General features: G+C 36.3%; 6 protein-coding genes across 7 annotated transcripts; 4 read left to right on the top strand and 2 right to left on the bottom strand.

The window, feature by feature from the left end:
* Window positions 1-361: 361 nt before the first annotated feature.
* On the top strand, window positions 362-2431 carry LOC140864607 (vesicle transport v-SNARE 11-like). Its single transcript, XM_073268890.1, has 5 exons — window positions 362-596; window positions 886-944; window positions 1028-1216; window positions 1616-1786; window positions 2105-2431. The coding sequence occupies exons 1-5, from the start codon at window positions 503-505 to the stop codon at window positions 2255-2257; spliced, it is 666 nt and encodes a 221-aa protein (XP_073124991.1). The 5' UTR covers window positions 362-502; the 3' UTR covers window positions 2258-2431.
* A 436-nt stretch (window positions 2432-2867) lies between these two features.
* Window positions 2868-5493, bottom strand: LOC140865229 (pectinesterase 31). The gene is made up of 5 exons (XM_073269795.1): window positions 4983-5493; window positions 4474-4551; window positions 3743-3930; window positions 3492-3665; window positions 2868-3190 (listed from the first exon to the last, which is right to left on the bottom strand). Exons 1-5 carry the CDS (start codon window positions 5328-5330, stop codon window positions 3028-3030), a joined length of 951 nt encoding a protein of 316 aa, XP_073125896.1. The 5' UTR covers window positions 5331-5493; the 3' UTR covers window positions 2868-3027.
* A 467-nt stretch (window positions 5494-5960) lies between these two features.
* On the top strand, window positions 5961-7504 carry LOC140866519 (uncharacterized). Its single transcript, XM_073271518.1, has 2 exons — window positions 5961-6716; window positions 7228-7504. Exons 1-2 carry the CDS (start codon window positions 6054-6056, stop codon window positions 7300-7302), a joined length of 738 nt encoding a protein of 245 aa, XP_073127619.1. The 5' UTR covers window positions 5961-6053; the 3' UTR covers window positions 7303-7504.
* A 1116-nt stretch (window positions 7505-8620) lies between these two features.
* On the top strand, window positions 8621-13139 carry LOC140862884 (phosphate transporter PHO1 homolog 9-like). Its single transcript, XM_073265919.1, has 13 exons — window positions 8621-9284; window positions 10149-10458; window positions 10547-10595; window positions 10693-10764; window positions 10854-10983; window positions 11107-11227; window positions 11304-11562; window positions 11679-11783; window positions 11856-11900; window positions 11999-12148; window positions 12221-12499; window positions 12578-12717; window positions 12792-13139. Exons 1-13 carry the CDS (start codon window positions 8723-8725, stop codon window positions 12883-12885), a joined length of 2316 nt encoding a protein of 771 aa, XP_073122020.1. The 5' UTR covers window positions 8621-8722; the 3' UTR covers window positions 12886-13139.
* Window positions 13140-14666: 1527 nt separating this feature from the next.
* LOC140859923 (phosphate transporter PHO1 homolog 3-like) lies at window positions 14667-18525 on the top strand. Of its 2 annotated transcripts, XM_073262549.1 has the most exons (13): window positions 14669-15414; window positions 15580-15874; window positions 15962-16010; window positions 16097-16168; window positions 16253-16382; window positions 16504-16624; window positions 16701-16959; window positions 17073-17177; window positions 17281-17325; window positions 17405-17554; window positions 17644-17922; window positions 18006-18145; window positions 18243-18525. In XM_073262549.1, exons 1-13 carry the CDS (start codon window positions 14826-14828, stop codon window positions 18334-18336), a joined length of 2328 nt encoding a protein of 775 aa, XP_073118650.1. In that variant the 5' UTR covers window positions 14669-14825; the 3' UTR covers window positions 18337-18525. The 2 variants fall into 2 exon arrangements, with proteins under 2 accessions (XP_073118649.1, XP_073118650.1); XM_073262548.1 differs by having other exon boundaries at window positions 14667-15414; window positions 16097-16382.
* Window positions 18526-19013: 488 nt separating this feature from the next.
* LOC140859925 (SPX domain-containing protein 4) lies at window positions 19014-22454 on the bottom strand. The gene is made up of 4 exons (XM_073262552.1): window positions 22408-22454; window positions 21307-21667; window positions 19828-19993; window positions 19014-19717 (listed from the first exon to the last, which is right to left on the bottom strand). Exons 2-4 carry the CDS (start codon window positions 21568-21570, stop codon window positions 19242-19244), a joined length of 906 nt encoding a protein of 301 aa, XP_073118653.1. The 5' UTR covers window positions 21571-21667; window positions 22408-22454; the 3' UTR covers window positions 19014-19241.
* Window positions 22455-22707: the final 253 nt, after the last annotated feature.

The raw sequence follows: 22707 nt of genomic DNA, 5'->3' as shown, positions 1-22707 counted from the left end.
TAAATGAACAGATGAAACGTAATATTTTTTATATAAAAAAATATAATATTTTTATGGACAGGAGAATTATCGTAGTTGATACATTTGAGTTTTTGTGTTGCGATTTCGTGGGATTTAAGTAAGTTTTATTATTTTTATTAAAAATTTTACCCATTTAAATTTATACAAAATAAAAAAAGTCCCTCTTTATCATCAAGGATGGGATCAACATTCGTATATATTGGTTTCAAAAAAACATTCGTATATATAGCACAAATTTATATAATTTATTCATGAGAAAAGGAATATTCTACCATACCAAGCGATGTCGTTTTGAAAATTCTAAGCACGTTTACTTATGAATTATAAAATAAATTAAATTATGAGAATTGATAGAACGGATCTCTCGCCAGTCCGTTGGGCTCCCTCTCTCTGTTGAATGCATAATCGTCGGACCTTTTGATCGGAGATTGGATTTCATTTTCTCTCTGTTTAATCGGAAACGGAAACGGCAACGGAAACGATGAGTGATGCGTTTGACGGTTACGAGCGTCAATACTGCGAGCTTTCCGCGAATTTATCGAAGAAATGCTCGTCGGCCAGCGTACTCGATGGAGGTTAGCTCATGTTAATTGTTGTTGTTTAATTGAATTCATGGCATCGCGATTCGATGTATGCTTTGGACAAGAAGTTATCTTTTCCCCCCATTAGATTAGAAATGAAGAGGAGAGGGGATAGAATCGACGCTATCGATTTATTTTATTTAGGTTTAAATTAAATTATATGTCGACGATAAAAGGCGGTTGATTAATCGGGGATAAGGCCTGATCATTTGTATTTTTACGTGTGATTATGTTAGCTGCTGAAATTGATTGCTTAAGCTATCAAAATATGGTATCTTCGCAGAACGAAAGAAGCAAAAGATTTCTGAAATAAAAGCGGGACTTGACGATGCAGATTCTTTGGTATGAATCGATTAATTTCCCAAATTATTTATTTTCTTGTGCTTCTCTTGGAGTTATCTCCCAAATGGCTGATTATCTTACAGATTCGGAAGATGGATCTTGAGGCCCGTGGTTTACAACCAAACGTTAAGGCGGTGCTTCTTGCCAAGCTGAGAGAATTTAAATCTGACCTGAACAATTTGAAAACTGCAGCAAAGCGTATTGAATCGACTAACTTAAACCAGGCTGCTCGAGATGAGTTGCTGGAGGCAGGAATGGCCGATTCGACAACAGTATGTATATACATCATAGGATGAAAGCTCAATTTTTTTCAGTTCATTTCCCAGTACAGTTTATTTTCCTTTATTGTTTTGGTTCTGTGTCTTTTGCTGCATAATTTGTTGAACCAAAACATGTCAGCAAAGCGTCCCTTACGTCACCTTGGTGGCTGATGTCTCACAAAATTTTCAAGCTTGAGCTCAACTAAGCTACTTAACCTTTACATTACCATTTCGATGTGTTCTGGAAACTCTGATAACCAACACATTTTTTCTCCCATATTGGAGCTCTGTTTAATGACCTTACATGGTCTTACTCTAGCCCTAACTGAACGTCCCTCGGAAATGGTAGTGTAAAAAAAAACCAATCCTTGATTTTAACAAGTTTAACAGGTTCAAGCTGTTCTCTTGCAGGCATCAGCGAATCAAAGGGAGAGATTGATAATGTCAACTGGAAAATTGAACACCTCTAGCAACAGAATCAGAGAAAGTAGAAAGGTCATGCTGGAGACGGAGGAGCTTGGTGTCTCACTCCTTCAAGATTTGCACCAGCAGCGACAGTCTCTCCTACGTGCTAATGACACGGTACTAGCCATTAATCATCAAATGCTAGATTGCAGGTTTTTTTATGTATCCAGTCTAAAGGAACCACATTTTTTTATGGGAGAAAATATGTCAAAACGTTGAGAAATTTTAAAAATGGTTAAAACTGAAAAATAACCAAGTTATCCTTTCTATGATTAAGGATTCTCACACGCAGTGTGTATTTTTTGTTTTCTAAAAAGTCACCAAATGAACCCTTGGAGTAAAAGTGATGAAACCGTTGAGAGTTAAATATGATGTTGGATTTGTTTTAAGCAGTCCTGTTTGTAGCATTGCTGATCATGCATCTTTCTGTTCCAGTTGTATGGCGTGGATGACAACATAAGCAGGAGCAAGAAAATTATGAGTTCCATATCCAAGAGGATGGACCGCAACAAGTGGATTATCGGCTCAATAGTCACAATACTTGTTATTGCTATCGCTGTGATTTTGTATTTCAAACTTTCCAAGTAACCAAAAATATTTAATTTCAAGGTTTGGAAGTTATATAAGAGTGTCCTGTTTTGTATCTTGTTATAATTCGAGTAATCCAGGTTTCATTTAATGGATAAATACGAGCCTGCTTGGATCATTGTTGTACGGTTGCTATTAAATTTACGAAGTTTTTGATGCCCTTGTAAACTTGTGAGGTTTCACGGGGAAATTAAATCGTAGTCTTGGGTAATACCTAAGATTGAATTTGAATATAAAAGTGGACATTTTTCTTTCCACAAAAAAAATGTAAACCTCGTGTGTACTATAAATATTTATTCTTAGATACACTTTTAAGGCCACATCTCATTTTCCGATTTGTGGGTACTCTTTGAAGTTACAAGTTTTATCAACTTTAAATCGGTAGTTCCCACTTCCCACGGACCAAATGCAAGGAAAGATCGAGTAACTCACGAACTATTGGGTGGAAAACACGAGTATCCAATGTTTTTTTCTAGTGAAGTATGTAATTGAATGTTTCAATTTTCAATCGTAATTTACATAGTTGAAATTCCAGGTTCATGTCCAGTGGACTCGAGTGATAAATCCTCTACCGAAAGAGTAGTATACAAAAAGAGCGCGGATGCACAAATTGAACAAGCTAAACCAAAACCATGAAATTCAACTGATGATTCTACATTGGCAAGAAGTACAACATATACAAGAAATTCTAGGAAACCCTCAATCCATGAAATGCTGGATCACAGATACATAAAGATGCTTAATTAATCTCATCTCACACAAACTAATACCTAAGCGGAATATGGAATCCTTACAGCCATCCTCTGAGCCAGCCAAGGTCTCTGCGGATCAGGGTCAATAAAATTATGCGCAAGAAACTGCTCAGCTTCCTCATCTATCAATTCTCTCGCCCAAGTTACACGCTTAGAGGGACAACTACCTGGACCAAAGCACCTGAAACAGACCCAATTTTACACCTTTGTCGTGTAAACGACGCCAAACAAGATAACATAGCTCGAAAAGGCCGCTCTCAAAATATCAAGGCAGCACAACATTTCATACTTAAAACTTAAAAACCGCATGCATTCGGTCATGGAGAAAAGTTTGTCTCCATAAACAACAGAAGGAACTACGATTTGAAACAATCAAGTTAAGTCTTGCCACTGGTTTGGTCCTGTACGTAGTCTACAAAAAGATCGATTTTTAAATTTTCTTACATAGTCCTTTGTAGTAGGTTGAATTCTGGGGAACTTACTTGTACTCATAGAAGCAAGCACTTCTTTCATTCTCAATCTTCCCCCAATTATGCCAGCCGACGTGTTTAACACAATCATCCATGTGCGTATACGCAAAGACCACCCTACCAAATGGTCCCCAAGGCCGTCCAAGATAGGTGTACTGCACTCCTCCATTACTAGTAATCACACATCTGCATTTATGAAGGAAATAGGTACTTTGAGTTCATTTTAAGTCGAAACACAGACTTAAAGTTAAGTGGCTACAAACCTTAAAAATATGTAGCCAGTCGTCTCTAGGGACGATTTTCTGCTTTGAGCGGTTATAAAACCAGGAGACTTGCAATGGATGTGACAGTGCTCCAAAAGAGCAGTGCTATTACCAAAAATAAAGTCTACACTTCCTTCGATATAGCAATTACTCAAATACTGCTTACCATAGTGCAAATAGAGAGTATCCTGCATGCATTTGAAATCTTGTCAAATTTGAAAAGCTATGATCTCATCAATTCAGATATGATATGTTCCTCCACACTTCTTTACTTGTTACTCTATCTAATAATAATACTAAATTTAGTTGTGCAATTAATTATGGCAAAATTTGAAGGTGGAGCAGTCACTTTAGAGAACTGTCACTCGACATAAAAGAATAGTGCTAGTCTCACAAAACTACAAGTTGAAACGAGGCCAGTGGATAATAGCGGATGCAATATTACAAAAAATAAATATTTTAGTTCATTATTAATCACATTTTAAAGTTAATTTAGAGCAATCTACTCTAATTCTAGTCCAACTTCCTTAGTTCATCACTAATCAAATTTTAAAGTTGTTAAATGCCAGATCCCGTGAAAAGATCTAGACTTTGGCCATTAAACCATTTAAAAAAGATTGTGGAAACATGATTTTTGAAGGGGAGCTGGCGCAATTTGGTGGTCGATACTGATAGTTATAACGAACATTTTCAATTTCACATTGTCATCTAATAAGGGAAGCAACGCGCACCTGCCAGCCTAGAAATTTGCAATTGTAAAAGGCACATCGATCTGCTGTCACTCGAATGGCCACAGCCTGCCCTGAACCCTTGACAATTGATACAACAGATGAATAGAATGCAAGATTTCAGATCATCGCTAAATAACTAGGTAAGAACATGTATGATCTATCCGTTAATCACTTGTCTGCATATTTGTCACCCCTCGCCCTTGTGCTGGGTGTTTGCGTAAGAGAAACTAGGCTTTGCCAACAAGTAGCTTGTTGAAAACAAACTATCAATACGTTGCTAAAAGACTCCAAGAATAAAGTTTTATATACCCATTCGTATTGGGCAATATTCAGTCATTACAGCAATTGGTAAGAATCATTACAGCAATTGAACGATGAAAAATGAAATCTTTGAACACAAATGGCATTATTATTTATTACAAGCAAGGTTCAAAATCATTCAAGTGTTGGGTTTACGCAGAATTCAGAAAACAAATCCGCAAAACAGAAAAAGGGAAATCTCATCTCACCTCGGGAGCAGAATTTTCGAAAGTAATGTTCTCAGCCATAAAATCCTCCCCCTCAACAATCGTGCTCCCGCACCCGAACGTCCCGGTCCCAATCACACGCGCCGACTGATGGTGGTCGATTCTCGCGGCAGTGTTGTTCCAAGTCAGCACCGTATCCTCCGGACGCATCCCGGCCAGCGTGATGAAATTCTTGGTCTTGGGCACGTATATGGGTTGCTTGTAAACGCCGGGCGCCACACGAATCACCGTCCGGCACGTGTTGCTCAGCGGCACCACGTCTATGGCTTCCTGCACAGTGCGGTAATCGGCGGAGCCATCTTGCGACACAGTAATTATCCTGGAACCCATTTACGGCGGCGAGCGGCTGCAGCTATCGTTGACTTTTTCGCCGCCAACTTTGCCAAGAATGAAGTTAACTGAAGAAGAATCAGTGGGGAACAAGAAAGATGGAAGTTTGTGTGTTGGAATATGATGAGATCTAAGGAAAGTCGAGGAGATGGATATGCCCCGCTTCTTTGACACATATGTATGACTTCATAATTAATTGACATAATAATATTACGTCCCCACTCCAATTTAATATATATTTTTTCCTTTAAATTTCTTTCAAGAAAAATTATCTATTTTTTGTAAGTTGTATTTATTCTTTTGGTTATCTCAAATATTTATGAATTTTCGATTATGTTAAAGAAGTAAAAGAAAGTATAACACTTCATCATTAAAGTAGTGAAAATTAAACCATGGGTCATTAATTTAAAGTATACGTGTTTTTTTTCTTTTTAAACTCTAAAGTATACGTGTTTACAAAACATTTTGCACAAGTGTAGTTCTCAAATGTGTTTTACGTATATTTTAGAAAAAAAAAAAATTTCTCCATCACAATGTTGTCCAGATTGCAAGCATATAGTCATATTAAATCATATTTCTAAAACAAATAGAAATATATTTTTATTATAATATATATATATATTTGTTATTATTACTCAATCACCAAAGATCACGTGTCAAGTTATTATTGTAAATTGTGCATTTACCCAAACAAAGAATTCAACCCTAAATCCACCGACCACCATGTCTTACTTCCCCGTCGGCCACCGCGTCACCGGTGGCGAGATCGACGACTTCGACGACTGCGATCACGCCCACTACGCTGGCGGATACGACATCGACTTGACCTACGGCCGCAGCCTCCCTCCCTCCTACGAAACCTGTTACCCTTACAGATCCTCAGCTTCCGACCATCCGCAGTTCGCCTCCCACTCCAAGCCTTCCGATTATGCTGTTGAAGCTCTGGGTAGCCAATACAATAGCTTTTCCGGGCCGAAATACCGACCCGATCATCCATCGTTTGCGGGAGGTAGTGCCTACAGTGGACCAAGGCCCAGCTACGGGTTTCAACCTGGTGGCGGGAGGAACGACTACGCTAGACCGGAGCCTGGGTACGGTCCTGGCGTGAGGAAGCCTGAATCCGGTTTTGGTGGATCCAGACACGAGTCCGGCTACGGTGGCTGGCCTGAGAGACCCAGTTACCCGAGGCCCAGCTATCCGCAGCCCAGTTACCCCAGGCCCAGCTATCCGGAACCAAGTTACCCGAGGCCTAGCTATCCGGAGCCCAGTTACCCGAACCCAAGCTATCCGGAGCCCAGTTACCCGATACCTAGCTATCCGGAGCCAACTTACCCGATGCCAAGCTATCCGGAGCCAAGTTATCCGACACCCGGCTATGGAATACATGTTAGTGTTTCGTAACGATCCTGGTTGATTATTTTAATTTAAATCTTATGTCTTGTTTTATATATATATATCTTATAAAATATAATTTTTATTTTCTCAAATTCGATGTTGTTGCGAAGTTTGTGAATCTCCCACGACTTATTATGATAAACTGATAGATGTTTGGGGTTTTGTCTATGCTACCCCATTTGGATAGTGTCTGAATGGGATCCAACGGTCCATTTTTTTTGTACTTGATATGATCTAATTTAAAATGACATCAAATCAAATCCAAAAAAATATGGGTCATAGCATAGACAAAGCCGATGTTTGGATGGAAAAAAAAAAAAAGGATCCGTAGGAGGATTTCAAATTATAGGAATTGAAATGCATGAAGTTAAAATGATTAAGTTGGATAATGAATTTGAAATTGGAGAAAAGAAATATATACATGATGAAAACATGAGTAGTTTGGATGCATGAGAGACGCATCTATTTCATCCAAATACAACCTAAATGCGATATGTTTCAGGAACATGATGATTCCGAGCATGATTGGAGAAAGCATTACCACCAGCAGCCGCACCGCCATGGCCACGGCCAGTAGCACCACCGCAAGCACTATGTTGTACCATTGAAGCATATTTTAGCTAAGCTCTCACACTTTATATGTCTGAATAAAATACTTGCCATTCTAAGCTTGATCATTCATAAACTTCATTATGTGTTGGCTAACATTTGTTAAAGTGATATTTGAATCTTATTTCTTGATTGGAATATATCCATATATACATGAAATGCAGTCTCTTTTTTATTTTGTTTATAATTATATTATCGAATCTTGAAATAAAATTGAGTGAAAATGCTTTATGGTCTCAACTCTCAACATGTGTAGAGTTACTATAAATTTGTGCCGGGGCTGCAATTAATGTTCGAATTTGACCCTACTCTTTATCTTAGCAACTTGATTTGCTTTGAGATGAAATAAAATAATACATGCTTTCTTTCACATAAGATAATTTAATATCAAAAAATTATACCATACATTAAAAGTAGATCTGATTATATTAATATTGGCAAGTTCGGAAGTGCGACCAAAACGAATGACGTGTTTATGCTCGAAATGATAGAGAAGTGCGTAAAAACTAAAATTTAAATTTCTCAATCAAGTTGCTCAGAAGGTGAAACATTTTAATTATAAAAAAAATAATAAATTTGGTTGACTCGAAGGTTACCCTTTCCAAGTTCTACATTTCACATTCTCCCAATCATACATTCATATTTCTATCAAAGCATATATATAATAAACAAAGAACGAAAATAAAAACAAACAACAGGACTATCATATCTACAATATTTGGTTTTAAAAATAATAATGATGAAATCGATCTATTTCAATTTGGAATCGAATTACAGACAAACTACATGGTGTAGAAATAGGCACATATATCACATTATTAGTAATATATATCTAAGTATTGATAAGAAGACTCATTAACATTGGTCAAATGTGTGGGACGTTCCAATATTTAAATGGAGTCAATGGAGAAAGTCTTATTATTTTGGCAAATTAAAGGACATTTTTACACTTGATAATCTCCAGCAATTATTGCCATACAGGAGATAAATTATCGATGCAAAAGGTCACCTACCTTTATATTAAAAGCACTGAAATTTTTGTAGCTGTCGATGATATTATTATTCCATTGTCAACTTGTTGAGACTTGGCAGTAGCCAAATTTTTTTATTAAAAAAAAAAAATAGAAACCAGTACACAAGTCGTACAGATTTGTAAATTAAAACCTCTTCAATTTTTTATTATTATTTTTAAATAGAAGTCTTTTTTTAATCTATGAATGTATTTTTCAAATATATATATACACACACACAAGTTTGACATTTGCAAAAGATCAATACCAATACCATGAGGGGAAAAAAATGATTGTAGCAAAGGGATTCCAAGAAAGATTCTGACTTAAAAAAAAAAAAACTAGAGCAAAGAATTGTTTCTGTTTCAGGTTGGCAAGATGAAATTTGGGAAGGAATTAGCTTCCCAAATGGTGCAAGAATGGCAGGCAGCATACATGGATTACAACGGTCTCAAGAAGCTGCTCAAGGACATCTTGAGATTCAGACAGCAGAATGCAGTGCCATCATCGGGCCCTGTGGCCCGATCAGGCTCCCTGAAGAGGAGGCTAACCATGTACAGAGCTTTCAGCGGGCTGACAAACAGATACAACAACCTCAGAGCTGGCTCTCCGCGTAAGAATGATGATGAAGCTATCTTGGTCGGCTCAGTGCAGCAAGAGGGCTCTGTAGATTGTTACCAGACAATGTTTTTAAGGTCGTCCGATGCGGGCGGTGAATATGAGCTCCTGTTCTTCAAAGCATTGGATGATGAATTCAACAAAGTGGTGAAATTTTACAAGGATAAGGTTCAAGAACTGAAGGGGGAGGCCGAGGAGCTGAGCAAACAGATGGAGGCGCTTATCGCATTGAGGATCAAGGTGGATGAGCCCAATGTGGAGCAGAAATTTGCTTACGAATATTCCAGTTCTGGGTATTCAGGGCCTGCAACATCGAAGCCAGGTGAGGGATATTCTGTTTGTTTATTTAGTTTAATGTTTTCTTGTATAGCATTTAGGCAGTGTTTGCAATGTTTAAAAATAAGAGATTTTGAGGATTCTCTTAACAAATTTATAAGAACAAGCGATTATGGAGATTTTTAGAGGTTGCAAACACTGCCTTTAACCTTGTTAATGAAAAAAATTGTAGTACAACTGATCCTTGTGGTGGATTGAAATATTCTTGTCGTGTGTACAATTAAACCTGCTTGTGGCTTTTCTTTCATGTTTAAGACTTGAACTATCCCCTGATCGAATCAGTGGCCGCTACGTGCTACGCATGCTGCTTGGCCGATATATAGCTCCTATGGATCCATGGACCATGGCAAAGTCTTTTTCTTGAAAATTTCCAGTTGCTTACTATGACCATCTGTGTGACTAAGGTGTCTGTGCGTCGGCTTCGTGTTGTGTAGCCAGTGGTTAATACAAACTTGTCATGCTTCCATGTATCAAACTTTCAACATTTGTGCTTGTTTTTGAAGTTCTTTCCTCATGTTCATGGGTTCTCCTGTAGTTGGATCCAAATTATTGATTTTTCTGTCATTTCCATGCTCCTAGTCAACAAAACAAATATAAGGTAAATCGTCAATTATCGCAAAATCCGACTTGATATAACAAGATAGATACGAATATGTAATGAATTTGCTTAAAAACGATTATCCAATACGTGATTCAGTGGTTTTTCAAACATAAAATCTTAGATTTCAAGTTCAAAGATTGAGAATATGCTTAATCTCATCCCCGGCCGGCTAAGAAAGGGAATGTGAAGTCTTGGTTCTTGGAAAATGTTCCCGTTTAGCCTTAGATTATTGTTTATTGAAATATGAAGGGCGAGGGCGACATATGGAGGTGATTCACGAAGTGGAGATGAGCAGTGAGGGAACTTCAGGAGAGCAACAGATAAGAACCGAGAATCCGAAAATGAATACAGGCCGATTTAGGCCCCCTTCTTTAGATGTCTTAGGACATGTTACATTAAATGTTGATCCTGAAACTCCAGTCTCGACTTTGAGAAATGTTATCATGAGTTCAAAATCAGACCTATCATTCAGTGCGGAGGAGCTCAGAAAAGTAGAAGAGCAATTGAGACAAGCCTTTGCCGAATTTTATCAGCAGCTTCGATTCTTGAAAAGTTACTGGTAACAATTCTTTCTCAGTTGTAAATTTTCGGGCAGTTTTAATTTCCACCACCAAAGTATGGTTAACATGGTCTTAAATTATATGCAGTTTCGTGAATACGCTTGCATTTTCCAAGATCATGAAGAAATATGACAAGGTACTGTAGTTTTCACTGCCCATTTGATCTATGAATGAATGTTATTTGCTATGAATTTGGATCCCGGTTTTCAACCTTTTTTTTTTTTTTTTTGCAGATCACTTCAAGAAATGCTTCAAGATCTTACTTAGATATGGTTGATAAGTCATATCTAGGCAGCTCCGAAGAGGTTTGAATCTGTTCCATGTCTTTAGAAGGCTTCATTGTATATAGCTTCACATTCGGTCCTTAATTTTTCCATCTTTAATTGGCGTTCAGGTAAACAAGCTCATAGAAAGACTAGAGACCACATTCATCAAGCACTTCGCAAATGGAAATCGTAGAAACGGGATGAAATCTTTGAGACCTAAACATAAAAAGGAAAGGCATAGAACGACGTTTTTCCTCGGTAAACTTGTTCCCATGGACCGAGCTAGCAGCCTGTCGTTATTAATGATTTTCCTTATTTTCAATTTCAAAAGTCTTTCTTGAATACTTAATTCACTTTGAATATATATACCTCTGCCTTTAGGTCTATTCACTGGTTGCTCAATAGCACTTGTTATTACTATTATTGTCACCATACATGCGAGGAAACTTCTAAATAATCCGGGACGAGAACAGTATATGAATGCTATATTCCCATTGTACAGGTACTTTAAGAAACTTTGTCTTCATAATATTTAATTTCATGAGAGATACATCCATATATAACTGTCATCAATGCAGTTTGTTTGGGTACATTTTTCTACACATGCTAATGTATGGAGCAAACACTTACTTCTGGAAGCGATACTCTGTCAATTACCCCTTCATCTTCGGATTCAAACCTGGAACCGAATTGGGATTTCGAGAAATCTTTCTTCTTGCTTCCGGTCTTTCAGTACTTGCATTGGCCGCCACAGTCTCGAATCTGGACATGGAAATGGATCGAAGAACGGCAAGGTTCCAGACGCTAACCGAGTTGGTTCCACTAGGCCTTGTTGCTGTAAGTTTAGAAGAGCCTTGTTTTCTTCTTGGCCACACGAACTTTTTAGCATGATTTCATTGAATACTAGATGACCATAATCTTTGATGCTGTACTTTTGCGAATGTGATATGTAGCTTGTGCTTCTTATTACCTTCTGTCCCTTCAACATCATATACCGTTCAAGTCGTTTCTTTCTCATTCGATGCGCATGGCACTGCTTCCTTGCCCCACTCTATAAGGTATGCAGATAAAAAGATCAGAAAATACATGTCAAAATAAAAGGATCAGCTCTTCTTGGATTTCTTTTGCAGGTTACTCTACCTGATTTCTTCTTGGCAGATCAGCTGACGAGCCAGGTTCGAAAATTTTACCTCGTTATAATCGAATATCAATGAAAACCACAGACCATATAAAAAAAAACTAGCATGAAGATTTAATTTTTCATGTATCTCAGGTTCAGGCTATCCGGTGCATTCAATTCTACATTTGCTATTATACATTGGGTGATTTCACAAAGAGATCAGATACATTTGTTAAGAACAGTACCTACAAGATTTTCCTCATTGTTGTTGCAATTATTCCTTACATGTCACGTGTTCTTCAGGTAAGATTGACCCTGAATCATCTGCTTAATCATTCATATTTTTCTAACTTCTGGTTTCATGAATAAACTCAGTGCTTGCGCCGTTTCTTTGAGGAAAAAGATACATCACAAGGCTATAATAGCCTCAAATACTTTTCCACAGTCGTTGCACTGGTTTCAAGGACAATAGATGAACAGAGACCTGGAGCGTTTTGGAAAATATTTGCTTCTTCAAGCTCTGGTTTAACCACGATCTTTAACACGTACTGGGATGTCGTTATCGACTGGGGTCTTTTGCAAAGAAACTCCAAGAATCCATGGTTGAGAGACAAGCTTTTGGTGTCAAACAAGGCTGTGTACTTCGTCGCGATAGTGAGTCTCAGTCATATATAGTTGCATTTCCATGTTTTCATGTCAGTAAATTCGCCGTAATTAACGAAGTGCTTGCAGGTTGTGAACATCCTCCTGAGACTTGTGTGGATGCAGTTAGTTCTGGATATCAAAGACGGGCCGTTTCTTCACAGGAACGGCATGGTTGCGCTTGTTGCTAGCTTGGAGATATTTCGTCGTGGAATTTGGAACTTCTTCAGGTTTGATGAATGTTTGCATATAATGTCTTTGATTATCTGAGGATAAATATTGGATTGTTGTTTGATTGTGGCAGACTGGAGAATGAACACTTGAACAACGTCGGAAAGTATCGCGCTTTCAAGCATGTTCCGTTGCCATTTCACTATGCAGATGAAAAGATTATGTGACAAAACACAACGCTAGCTGAACCTCTTATTTCTTTCAAAGATTTTATCAGAGGATATTCATGTATCTATCACAGACTAGAGGAGATCGGGCTTGTAGCGCAATTGGTCGAGTTCGAGTCCTCCCCACCCTCCCCATTGTTTGCTGTCAATTTTTTTTTTATTTTTTTTTGCATATTTGGTCCACTTCTTTTATTATTATTATATATATTTTTTAAAATTTTTATCGTTTAGGATTTGGTCGATTCATGCATGGAACCACAAAATACACTAGGGGATCGATCTTTTGATTTAGTGACAAAGATGAGGTTCCATATTAAACATGAGATGTCGGGTTCAGCCCTACTTCGGTTTTGTTTAGATATAAAAAATTTTGTGTCAAAACGAGAAATTTATGATCGAAATTACTCAATAAAAAAAGATTTTATATGTTATATGAGAAGAAAAAGTCTATCATTTTTTTTTAAAGATATTCACGCGAATATTTTGTTAAAAAAAATACAGATAAGATCAACATATTTCTTTTTTAGTACCAACATCTTGAACAAAAATATTTAAAAAAATTAATATTTCTCGCGTAATAACATAGAATGTGGATTTTGTACCGGTGACCATGGTCGAATGGTTCCAACCAATATTTTAATTGGGACGAAGTCCAAATTGCGAAAGGACATTGGTCATTGGACGATATTTGTCCTCTTTGATAATTTCCTGCAATGATTTTGGAGCAAATAAAAGTTTATTGAAATTGTCAACTGCCGCGATTATGCTATTAATTTACTATTAGTTAAAATGCACACGCTGGGGTAATTATAATATATAATAACGTATTTTGATGCTTTTAGAAATAGTTTTTATATTAAACTCATTTTTTATATAATAGAATAAATAATACTCCATACTAGATTAATCTTATAATATTTTTTTCTTTATATAATATTTTATTATTTACTTAAAAAACTAAAATAAAATATAATAACTTTTTATGTCATTAATATTTTCTTTAAAAATGTCGCAATATTTTATCATTTATAAATATAAGTATTTTACAATTTAAGATCAAAAATAAGATTTTATTACCTTTTTATTTTTATATTATAAAGATGGATATATGCTAAATATCAAAATTAATTTATGTCATTTTTTAATTTGAAATGTTAATACACAACTATATGTTAACTATGAATTTGATAAACGATATTTTCTTCAAATAAAAAAAATTATAAATTATAAATAAGTTATAATTAAAAAATTAAGAATGTATACACTGTAGAAAATTTAAAACATAGGAACAATATATCACTCATTTTTATTATATATATACTAGAAAAAAATCACTTGAAAAATTTATAATTAAATATATATTTATCAATATCTAATACATAATAGAAAAAAGATATTTGATTGATAATATTACTTGAGGCAAAAAATAATTAATTACTATTGAAGTAATAAAGTAGAAAATGAATGGTACCAAAATAATATATACCATTCAAAGTTATATGCAAATGTTAGATATGTACGATTCACAAAACTTGTAAATTGTAATATCCAATTTATGTGGGGAAAATTATTATTTTCTGTATTAAAATAATATATTTGATAAATTGACATATTCTGTATTAAAAGCATGGAAATGGTAGCTGTCAAATATAAATATTCCAGTGTCAGTTAGTTGAGACTTGGCAGCAGCCAACTTTGATTGAAAAACGAGTACAGAAATTGTACAGATTTATGAACTAAAACTTCTTCAAAGTCTTCTTTAATCTCTGTATATATATAAACAAATTTTTTGACATTCACACAATCATCACCAAAACCAGAGAGAAAACAATTGTCAAAAAGGATTTCCAAAAAGAATATAATTTTCTCTTTAGGGAAAAAAAAAATAAAAACAAAAACCAAGAACAGAGAAATCTTGTTTCATTTTCAGACTGGTGAAGATGAAATTTGGGAAGGAATTAGCTTCCCAGATGGTGCCAGAATGGCAGGGAGCATACATGGATTACAACAGTCTCAAGAAACTGCTCAAAGACATCCTGAGATTCAGACAGCAGAATGCAGTGTCGTCATCGGGCCCTATGGCCCGAACAGGCTCCCTGAAGAGGAGGCTGTCAATGTACAGAGCGTTCAGCGGGCTCACCAGCAGGTACAACAACCTTAAAGGTGGCTCCCCGAGGAAGAACGAAGAAGAAGTTATCTTAGTGGGTTCAGTGCAGCTAGAAGGCTCTGAAAATTACCAGACAATGTTTCTGCGGTCGGCGGATGCTGGCGGCGAATACGAGCTCCTGTACTTCAAAGCATTGGATGATGAATTCAATAAAGTGCTGAAATTTTACAAGGAAAAGGTTCAAGAAGTGAAGGGGGAGGCCGAGGAGCTGAGCAAACAGATGAATGCTCTTATTGCTTTGAGGATCGCCGTGGATAAGCCCGATGGGATGCAGAAATTTGCTTCTCAAGTTAGGACTGAATCCAGTTCGATGAATTCAGGGCCCGCCACAGTTGTTGCATCCGTCAGTGGAGTCGGGCCAGGTAAGCAAGGCAATCCCTTTTTGTTTTCTGTTGTGGAGTATAAAGAAAATCTTCTCTTTTTTGGTAGTTTTTCAAGCATGAAAGGGAATTTTGGCCTCATGGTTCTTGGAAACTGTTCCACTTTAGCCTAAGATTTGTTTGTTTACTTTTTGTTTGAGAATGAAGGGCAAAATATGGAGGTGATTCAGGAAGTTGAGATGAGCAGTGAGGGAACTTCAGGAGATCAAAGGATAAGCCGAAAAAGGGAAAATGATCGATATGAGCCGGCTTCCTTAGATGTCCTGGGACAGGTCATGATAAACATTGATCCTGATACTCCGGTCTCCACTTTGAGAAATTGTATCATGAGTTCAAAAGCAGACGTATCATTCCACAAGGAGGAGCTTAGAAAAGTGGAAGAGAAACTGAGACAAGCCTTTGTCGAATTTTATCAGCAGCTTCGACTCTTGAAAAGTTTTTGGTAACAATTCTTTTTTCCAGTTGTATATTTTCTGGCACTTTACCTGCGATTGAACTATGGTTAACATGGTCTCACATTATATGGCAGTTTCTTGAATATGCTTGCATTTTCCAAGATTATGAAGAAATATGACAAGGTAACACTAGTTTGCACTGCCCATTTAGTCCAAGGATGTTATTTTCTATGACTATAGATCCTCATCTTCGACTTTTTTTCTTGCAGATTACTTCAAGAAATGCTTCAAAATCTTACTTGGAGATGGTTGATAAGTCGTATTTAGGCAGCTCCGAAGAGGTTAGAACCTGCTGTACGTGTGGCTCTAGGCTTCGTAGTGTATGTCGTGGCCTTTTGGTCCTTAATTTCACCTTATTTGTTCAGGTTAACAAACTCATTGAAAGACTAGAGGCCACATTCATTAAGCATTTCGCAAATGGAAATCATAGAAAAGGGATGAAATCTTTGAAGCCCAAACATAAAAAAGAAAGGCATAGAACGACATTTTTCCTCGGTAAGCTAGCTTGTTCATAAGGACTAAGGAGCCTATTTGTACTGATATTCCAAATTATTCATGCTGAAAAGATAACACTTTGTCGCGTATTTAAGTCGTTTGAATATACCTTCACCTATAGGTCTATTCACCGGTTGCTCGATAGCACTTTTTGCTGGTATTACTGTCTCCATGCATGCTCGCAAACTTCTAGATCATCCGGGACGAGGACAGTATATGGACGCTGTATTCCCACTGTACAGGTACCTTTAGAAATTCTTTTTCCTTCACTAATTCATAGCAAGAGTTCAACATACCTAATAATTCTCGTTAATGCAGTTTGTTTGGATACATTTTTCTACACATGCTCATGTATGGAGCAAATACGTACTTCTGGAAACGATTCTCAGTTAATTATCCTTTCATCTTCGGATTCAAACCTGGAACTGAATTGGGATTTCGAGAAATCTTTCTTGTTGCTTCTGGGCTTTCAGTACTGGCATTGGCTGCCACACTCGCTAATCTGGACATGGAAATGGATCAAAGAACGGAAAGGTTCCAGACGCTGACCGAGTTGGTTCCACTAGGCCTTGTTGCTGTAAGTTCAGAAGAGCCTTGTTTTCGTCTTCTACACAAATTTGTCACAGCATGATTTTATTAATTAGTAAATTGCCATAATCTTTGATGATGTACTTTTGATGACTGTAATAGGTTCTGCTTCTTATTACCTTCTGTCCCTTCAACATCATATACCGTTCAAGTCGTTTCTTTCTTGTTCGATGTGCATGGCGCTGCATCCTTGCTCCACTCTATAAGGTATATATGCTGATAAAATATCAGAAAATACATGTAAAATAAGAAATAACTACTCTATGATGATCTATGATGATGATTGTCTCGTCTTGTATGCCTTTTACAGGTTACTATGTCTGATTTCTTCTTAGCAGATCAGCTAACTAGCCAGGTTCGAAATTTTCCTCGTTATAACCAAATATCCATTAATACGAGACACCGTTGAATAAACTAGCATTCATGTACTTCAGGTTCAGGCCATTCGGTGTATTCAATTCTACATCTACTATTATATATGGGGTGACTTCACTACGAGATCAACTACATTCGTTGCTAGCAACACCTTTGAGATTCTCTACATTATTGTTGCAATAATTCCATTCTGGTCGCGTGTTCTTCAGGTAAGATCGACCCAAATCTTCTGTTCAATCCATTTCGATAGTAATAATAATAATAATATCCTAACATCTGGTTTCATGAACAAACTCAGTGCCTACGCCGTTTAATTGAGGAAAAAGATATATCACAAGGCTTTAATAGCCTCAAATACTTTTCCACGGTCGCTGCACTCGTATTGAGGACAATCTATGATCTCAGACGAGGACCGTTTTGGAGAATCTTGGCTGCTTCAAGCTCTGGTTTTACCACGATATATAACACGTACTGGGATATTGTTATCGATTGGGGTCTTTTGCAAAGAAACTCCAAGAACCGATGGTTGAGAGACAAGCTTTTGGTGTCAAACAAGGCTGTGTACTTCGTTGCTATAGTGAGTCTAAGTATAAGCTACATTATTCATGTTTTTTTCTTATAGTCAGTAAAAGAAAAACTTACCGTAACGAGTGCTTGCAGGTTGTGAACATCCTCCTGAGACTGGTGTGGATGCAGTTAGTTCTCGACATCCAAGAAGCGCCATTTCTGCACAGGAAAGCCATGGTTGCTCTTGTTGCTTGCTTGGAGATACTTCGTCGTGGAATTTGGAACTTTTTCAGGTTTGATGAATGCTTGCGTTAACATCCTTCATTATCCTTAATTTAATGTTGTTTTGATCTGAGAATAAATGTTGGATTTGTCGTTCGTTTGTGGCAGATTGGAAAACGAGCATTTGAACAACGTCGGAAAGTATCGAGCTTTCAAGCACGTTCCTTTGCCATTTCACTATGCAGATGAAAAGATCATGTGAGAAAACACAACACAGAACATCAGATTTGTTTTAAGAATTCTTTTGTAAATGTATATGTCCAAAACATGGATGATTCTTTGCTACTTTGGCATCTGTGATTGCTGTTAACAGTGTGCGGATATATATAGAAAAACACACTGCAAACTGAATGTCAAATTTTCAATAATACATTCATACAATATTTCATAATCATTTCATTTTATACTAAAAAATAAAAATAAAGTTTGGATTCGATCATGTTAATGAAATAATTCAAACAATATAAATTAAGTTGTGATGTATTATTTTTTAAACTTGAAATAGATATACGCTTTCCAGTTATCGTTTATCATTCATGCTAGTCATCTGGCACACGCTTTGCATGTGTAACACACGTATCTTTAAATTTTATTTTTAAATATTTGAATTTTTAAAATATATATATATATATAAAAAATAAATGAGACATAAAAGTTTAAAAATTAAGAAGCAAACATAACGTGTAATGGGGGGATTAAGGGGAAGAAAATGGGTGAAAGTGGTTTAGGGATAATTCAGTCCTAACACATAAAAGACCAAACAGTTATTTTAAGGCATGAAGCTATTATAATATAGAAAAATATTGACAAATATTTGATAAAAAAAAATAATAAGAAACTAAAATAAAATAAATCAGCTTATGAAACTAAACAGTAAGCAATCCGAACACTGCAAAACACCTTCCCAAAACATAAACTACAACAAAAGAAAACAGTACAAGCTTGTCGTATCACTCTATACAACAAAAACTGTTATTGAGACGTAGTCAACGAATTACATTCAGTTGACAGATTATTACACAAGCTTTATTTTGTGATTCTGCTGCAAGACAAAACTAGAAATGTTACATTGAGACAAAGTACCAACAAAATTCAAAAGGTCCGCGTTCATTTAGGGGAACCAACGTCTTTATTTTCGTCTTCCCCGTCATTTAAGGTTACAAAAGATTCACAAGGCGAGTTTTCTGTCGTTACGTCACCCATACCAGCATGATCCTGGTTTCCGAATAGATATGACAATGAAAGAGGATTATAGGTAGAGCTCTCCTTTTTAAGCCCCTGCAGCGCTCTCCTGGCAGCACTGATGCTCCGAGATATATCTCCCATTTCTTCCCCGAGCGGCAATGTCGTTTCCAAACGAGCATTTGAAATATAACCTGGCATCGGTTCTTGTGCTATGACGGTGGATTCAACAACCTCGGCTTCCAGTGGGAACAGGACCTCTAGATTTTCCTCACATTCGCGTACTAATCTTGTCAGAGGTTCTGTTGTGAAGAAGGGCTGATGAACAGCAAGCTGAGTGAAAGGCAGACTCAGCAATTCCCCAGTTCTTTTATCGTATTTCTTCAAAATTTTGATTAAACCTGTTGTGCAAGACATTTCCATGGAAGGAGCTATATCTCCGGTACTAGGAACAAAAGGACTTGGAACCCGATAATAAGGAAAAAACAAAAACAAGAATTGGCTCCTTTACCTGCAAGATTAAGGGAGCTGTAGTTCTTGAGAAGAACCATTTCCCCATGAATCACGACAAAATCCCTGCGTATCTCCATCATCTCTTCACCAAACTCGGTCTCTATGGGAAAGACTCCATCTCTGCTTCCTTTCTCTTTTACTCTCTCAATAGTTTCCTTAAGTGCCTGAGAAAACAGCATCAGAAGACAATCACACGCTTCAATGTACCATTCTGGCATAAGCAGGGGGTAGTCTCAACGGAATTCGAACCACAAAAATTGAATTTTTTGAAGATGTGTGCTGAATTCCAGGTTTCAGCCTTAATTGCAAGTTTATGAATCTCATCATTCATCATTCACGAGTGCAAGCCCAATGAAGTTAAACAAGGCCGTAAATTTGAAAAGACCATCTGAGAGTTATTAACCGACTCAATTCCCCAAACAAGCAGCTGATTCATAAGATACAAAAGACCACACAACTTTCAAGCAATTGCGCATGTCACCATGATGCTGCTTGCATTCCATTCTAACAATTTCCAATGGTCATTACCAATTTTAACATTGTATCCACAAAGTCTCATATTCTATCAGAATGGTACACATTGCCGTCTAATCTGATGCACTCGAAAATTCCCTCGACAAATTAGTTAATTGTGAGTCTCTCTCTGTTCTAATTCAAGTCAAAATAATCGCATATTCGCATATTCGCATTTACCAAAAAGTGAACAAAAGCCTCCGCAGTTGGCGCGAAACAGATTTCAAGATAGCATCTCTCTTTCCATTGATATAATATGTATTCTCAAAAGCATGCCACTCAGAGAGATTAAACAAATCCAATGAAATTGGAATATACCAAATAGATTCTTTTAAACCATTCAACTTCATAGATATTAATATCCACTCACCAATGCAACATCTTCGACATTTTACAAGCGAAATACCTCGAAAAATTCTTGATTTCTCACATTGAATCTAAATAGATCTCACCCCATCTTTATCTTCCATTTTCAACTAGCTTTTTCTTTTTGTTTTCCAATTCATGAACCTAAGAAGGCATTTCGCATACGGTATATGTTGGGAATTAAAAGTCCTTGGTACGAAAAGTTCGACGATTTCTATGTTGATAAGCAAGATAGAGCCAACTGAGTTTCAGAATCAGAGGAACAATGTCTGAGTATGTCAAAAGGGATAACTTTTTTTTTTCTTTTTTTTATGCAACATAAGTTTTCTATTTTCATTTCACCCACAAAATTCACAGGCCATGATCAATTTCATATTAAATTATATCAAACCGGATCAGATTCAAGCATACAAACTAAAAATACTTCACTGATGAAATAGGGGCAGCACAAAGGTTTTCCCACAAAACATAAACTTCCCAACTTTATTCTGTATATAAAAAAAATTCCTTATAACGCGTATTTGTAAAAAAATCGAAATGTTCAAAATTAGAAAGCAACCACAACGCTCAAATACAGAACATAATCAAAAACAAAAACCTGGAATCTGATGATGAAATCCTCCTCCTTATCGACGTAGAAATCGTTGAACTTTTCGAGTTCCTCGTTGAGAATCCCAACAAACCATTCCTGAAGCTTCGGCAGCGGCGGCGCCCCATCAGCTCCGGTGGGCGGGAGAGTCACGGCGGCGGGTTCCGGGATATTCTTGAGGAGCTTTTTCAACAACTTGTAGCATAGGTACTTGTCCCTCCATTCCGGTAGGGTTTCTTCCAAGTGAATCCTGAATTCTTTCCCGAATTTCATATGTTTTTCGGTGAATCCAACGTTCGATCGTTAGACGCAGAAGTTGATGTTGATACTTTGTTGCAGTTGCAGGCACGGCTATTATTAGAGGATTATTCTGTCAATTTAGATGAAAGAATATTTTATTTACAATGTTCAAATAAATAGTTTGATATTAAATGATAATTTTGTAAAGTATGTGGATATTAAATTTTGGAATTTAAAATTTTTTTAGATAGTTTTTTTTATAATTTTAAAGTTAAATCTAGTGTCAAAAAAATCATGTACTAGTATAAATTACTTTAAATTGAATTTCTTAAATGAAATAAATTTATTTTAAATTTCAAGTTGAAATGCCGAAAAAGGAAAATAGAATTTGTGCAACTTTTGCAATTTTTAGGTAATATTTTAAAAAACGCACATATTTATATGTAGAACAAATTGTATATTGTTAGGAATTATTTTCTCGAGTGTTGACTTTATTAATTTTTCTTAATAACACGTATTATGATTTAAAATTACTATCATTAGAATAAATATTGAGAGTGTCGAATTAGCCTGCAATTAGTTGTTTATGTCATGTAACTGCGTAACTTTTTAGTGTTACGAATAAATACTTTTTTAGAACAAACATCTATTATTTCTAAAAGTCAGGAGTTTTATAATGTGTTTGTTGACAATAAATTTTTTTTAAAAATAGAATATAAAAAAAATTATGTCAATTATACACACACGCCACCATCCTTTAGGCTGAAATCACATAAACCTCTTTCTTTTGAGGAAGAGACGCGTGAGTATGTTATATAAAAAAAATGACACAAGCTGAAATATATTAAAATTGACAACTTATTCAATTACCTATAGTACTTGCGAAGAGTTTGCTGTGGCACCTCTATGCCTCAAGATTGGTTGTTGAAGTATGAAACTAATTGAGTCAAACTCCTTGATTAATAAAGATGGGGAAGACCGAAAAACGACGAAGAAAGTGACAGAAACCAGGAAATTATAAAGAATATCCTTGATGGGATAAAGGATAAGAGGGAATATTATTAGGTAAGAATTCGAATTTATTGTCTGTAGGCTGAAATTACGATTTTTGTTCTGGTTTTTAGTGTTTCAAACAATTGCAAATTGCAGGGAGGAGTTGGTATAATATAG

Source organism: Henckelia pumila, chromosome 4 (genome assembly GCF_033568475.1).
Source record: "Henckelia pumila isolate YLH828 chromosome 4, ASM3356847v2, whole genome shotgun sequence".
NCBI classification, from domain to species: domain Eukaryota; kingdom Viridiplantae; phylum Streptophyta; class Magnoliopsida; order Lamiales; family Gesneriaceae; genus Henckelia; species Henckelia pumila.
Note: the sequence above shows the minus strand (reverse complement) of the source record. Positions and strands in the feature narration are given on the sequence as shown.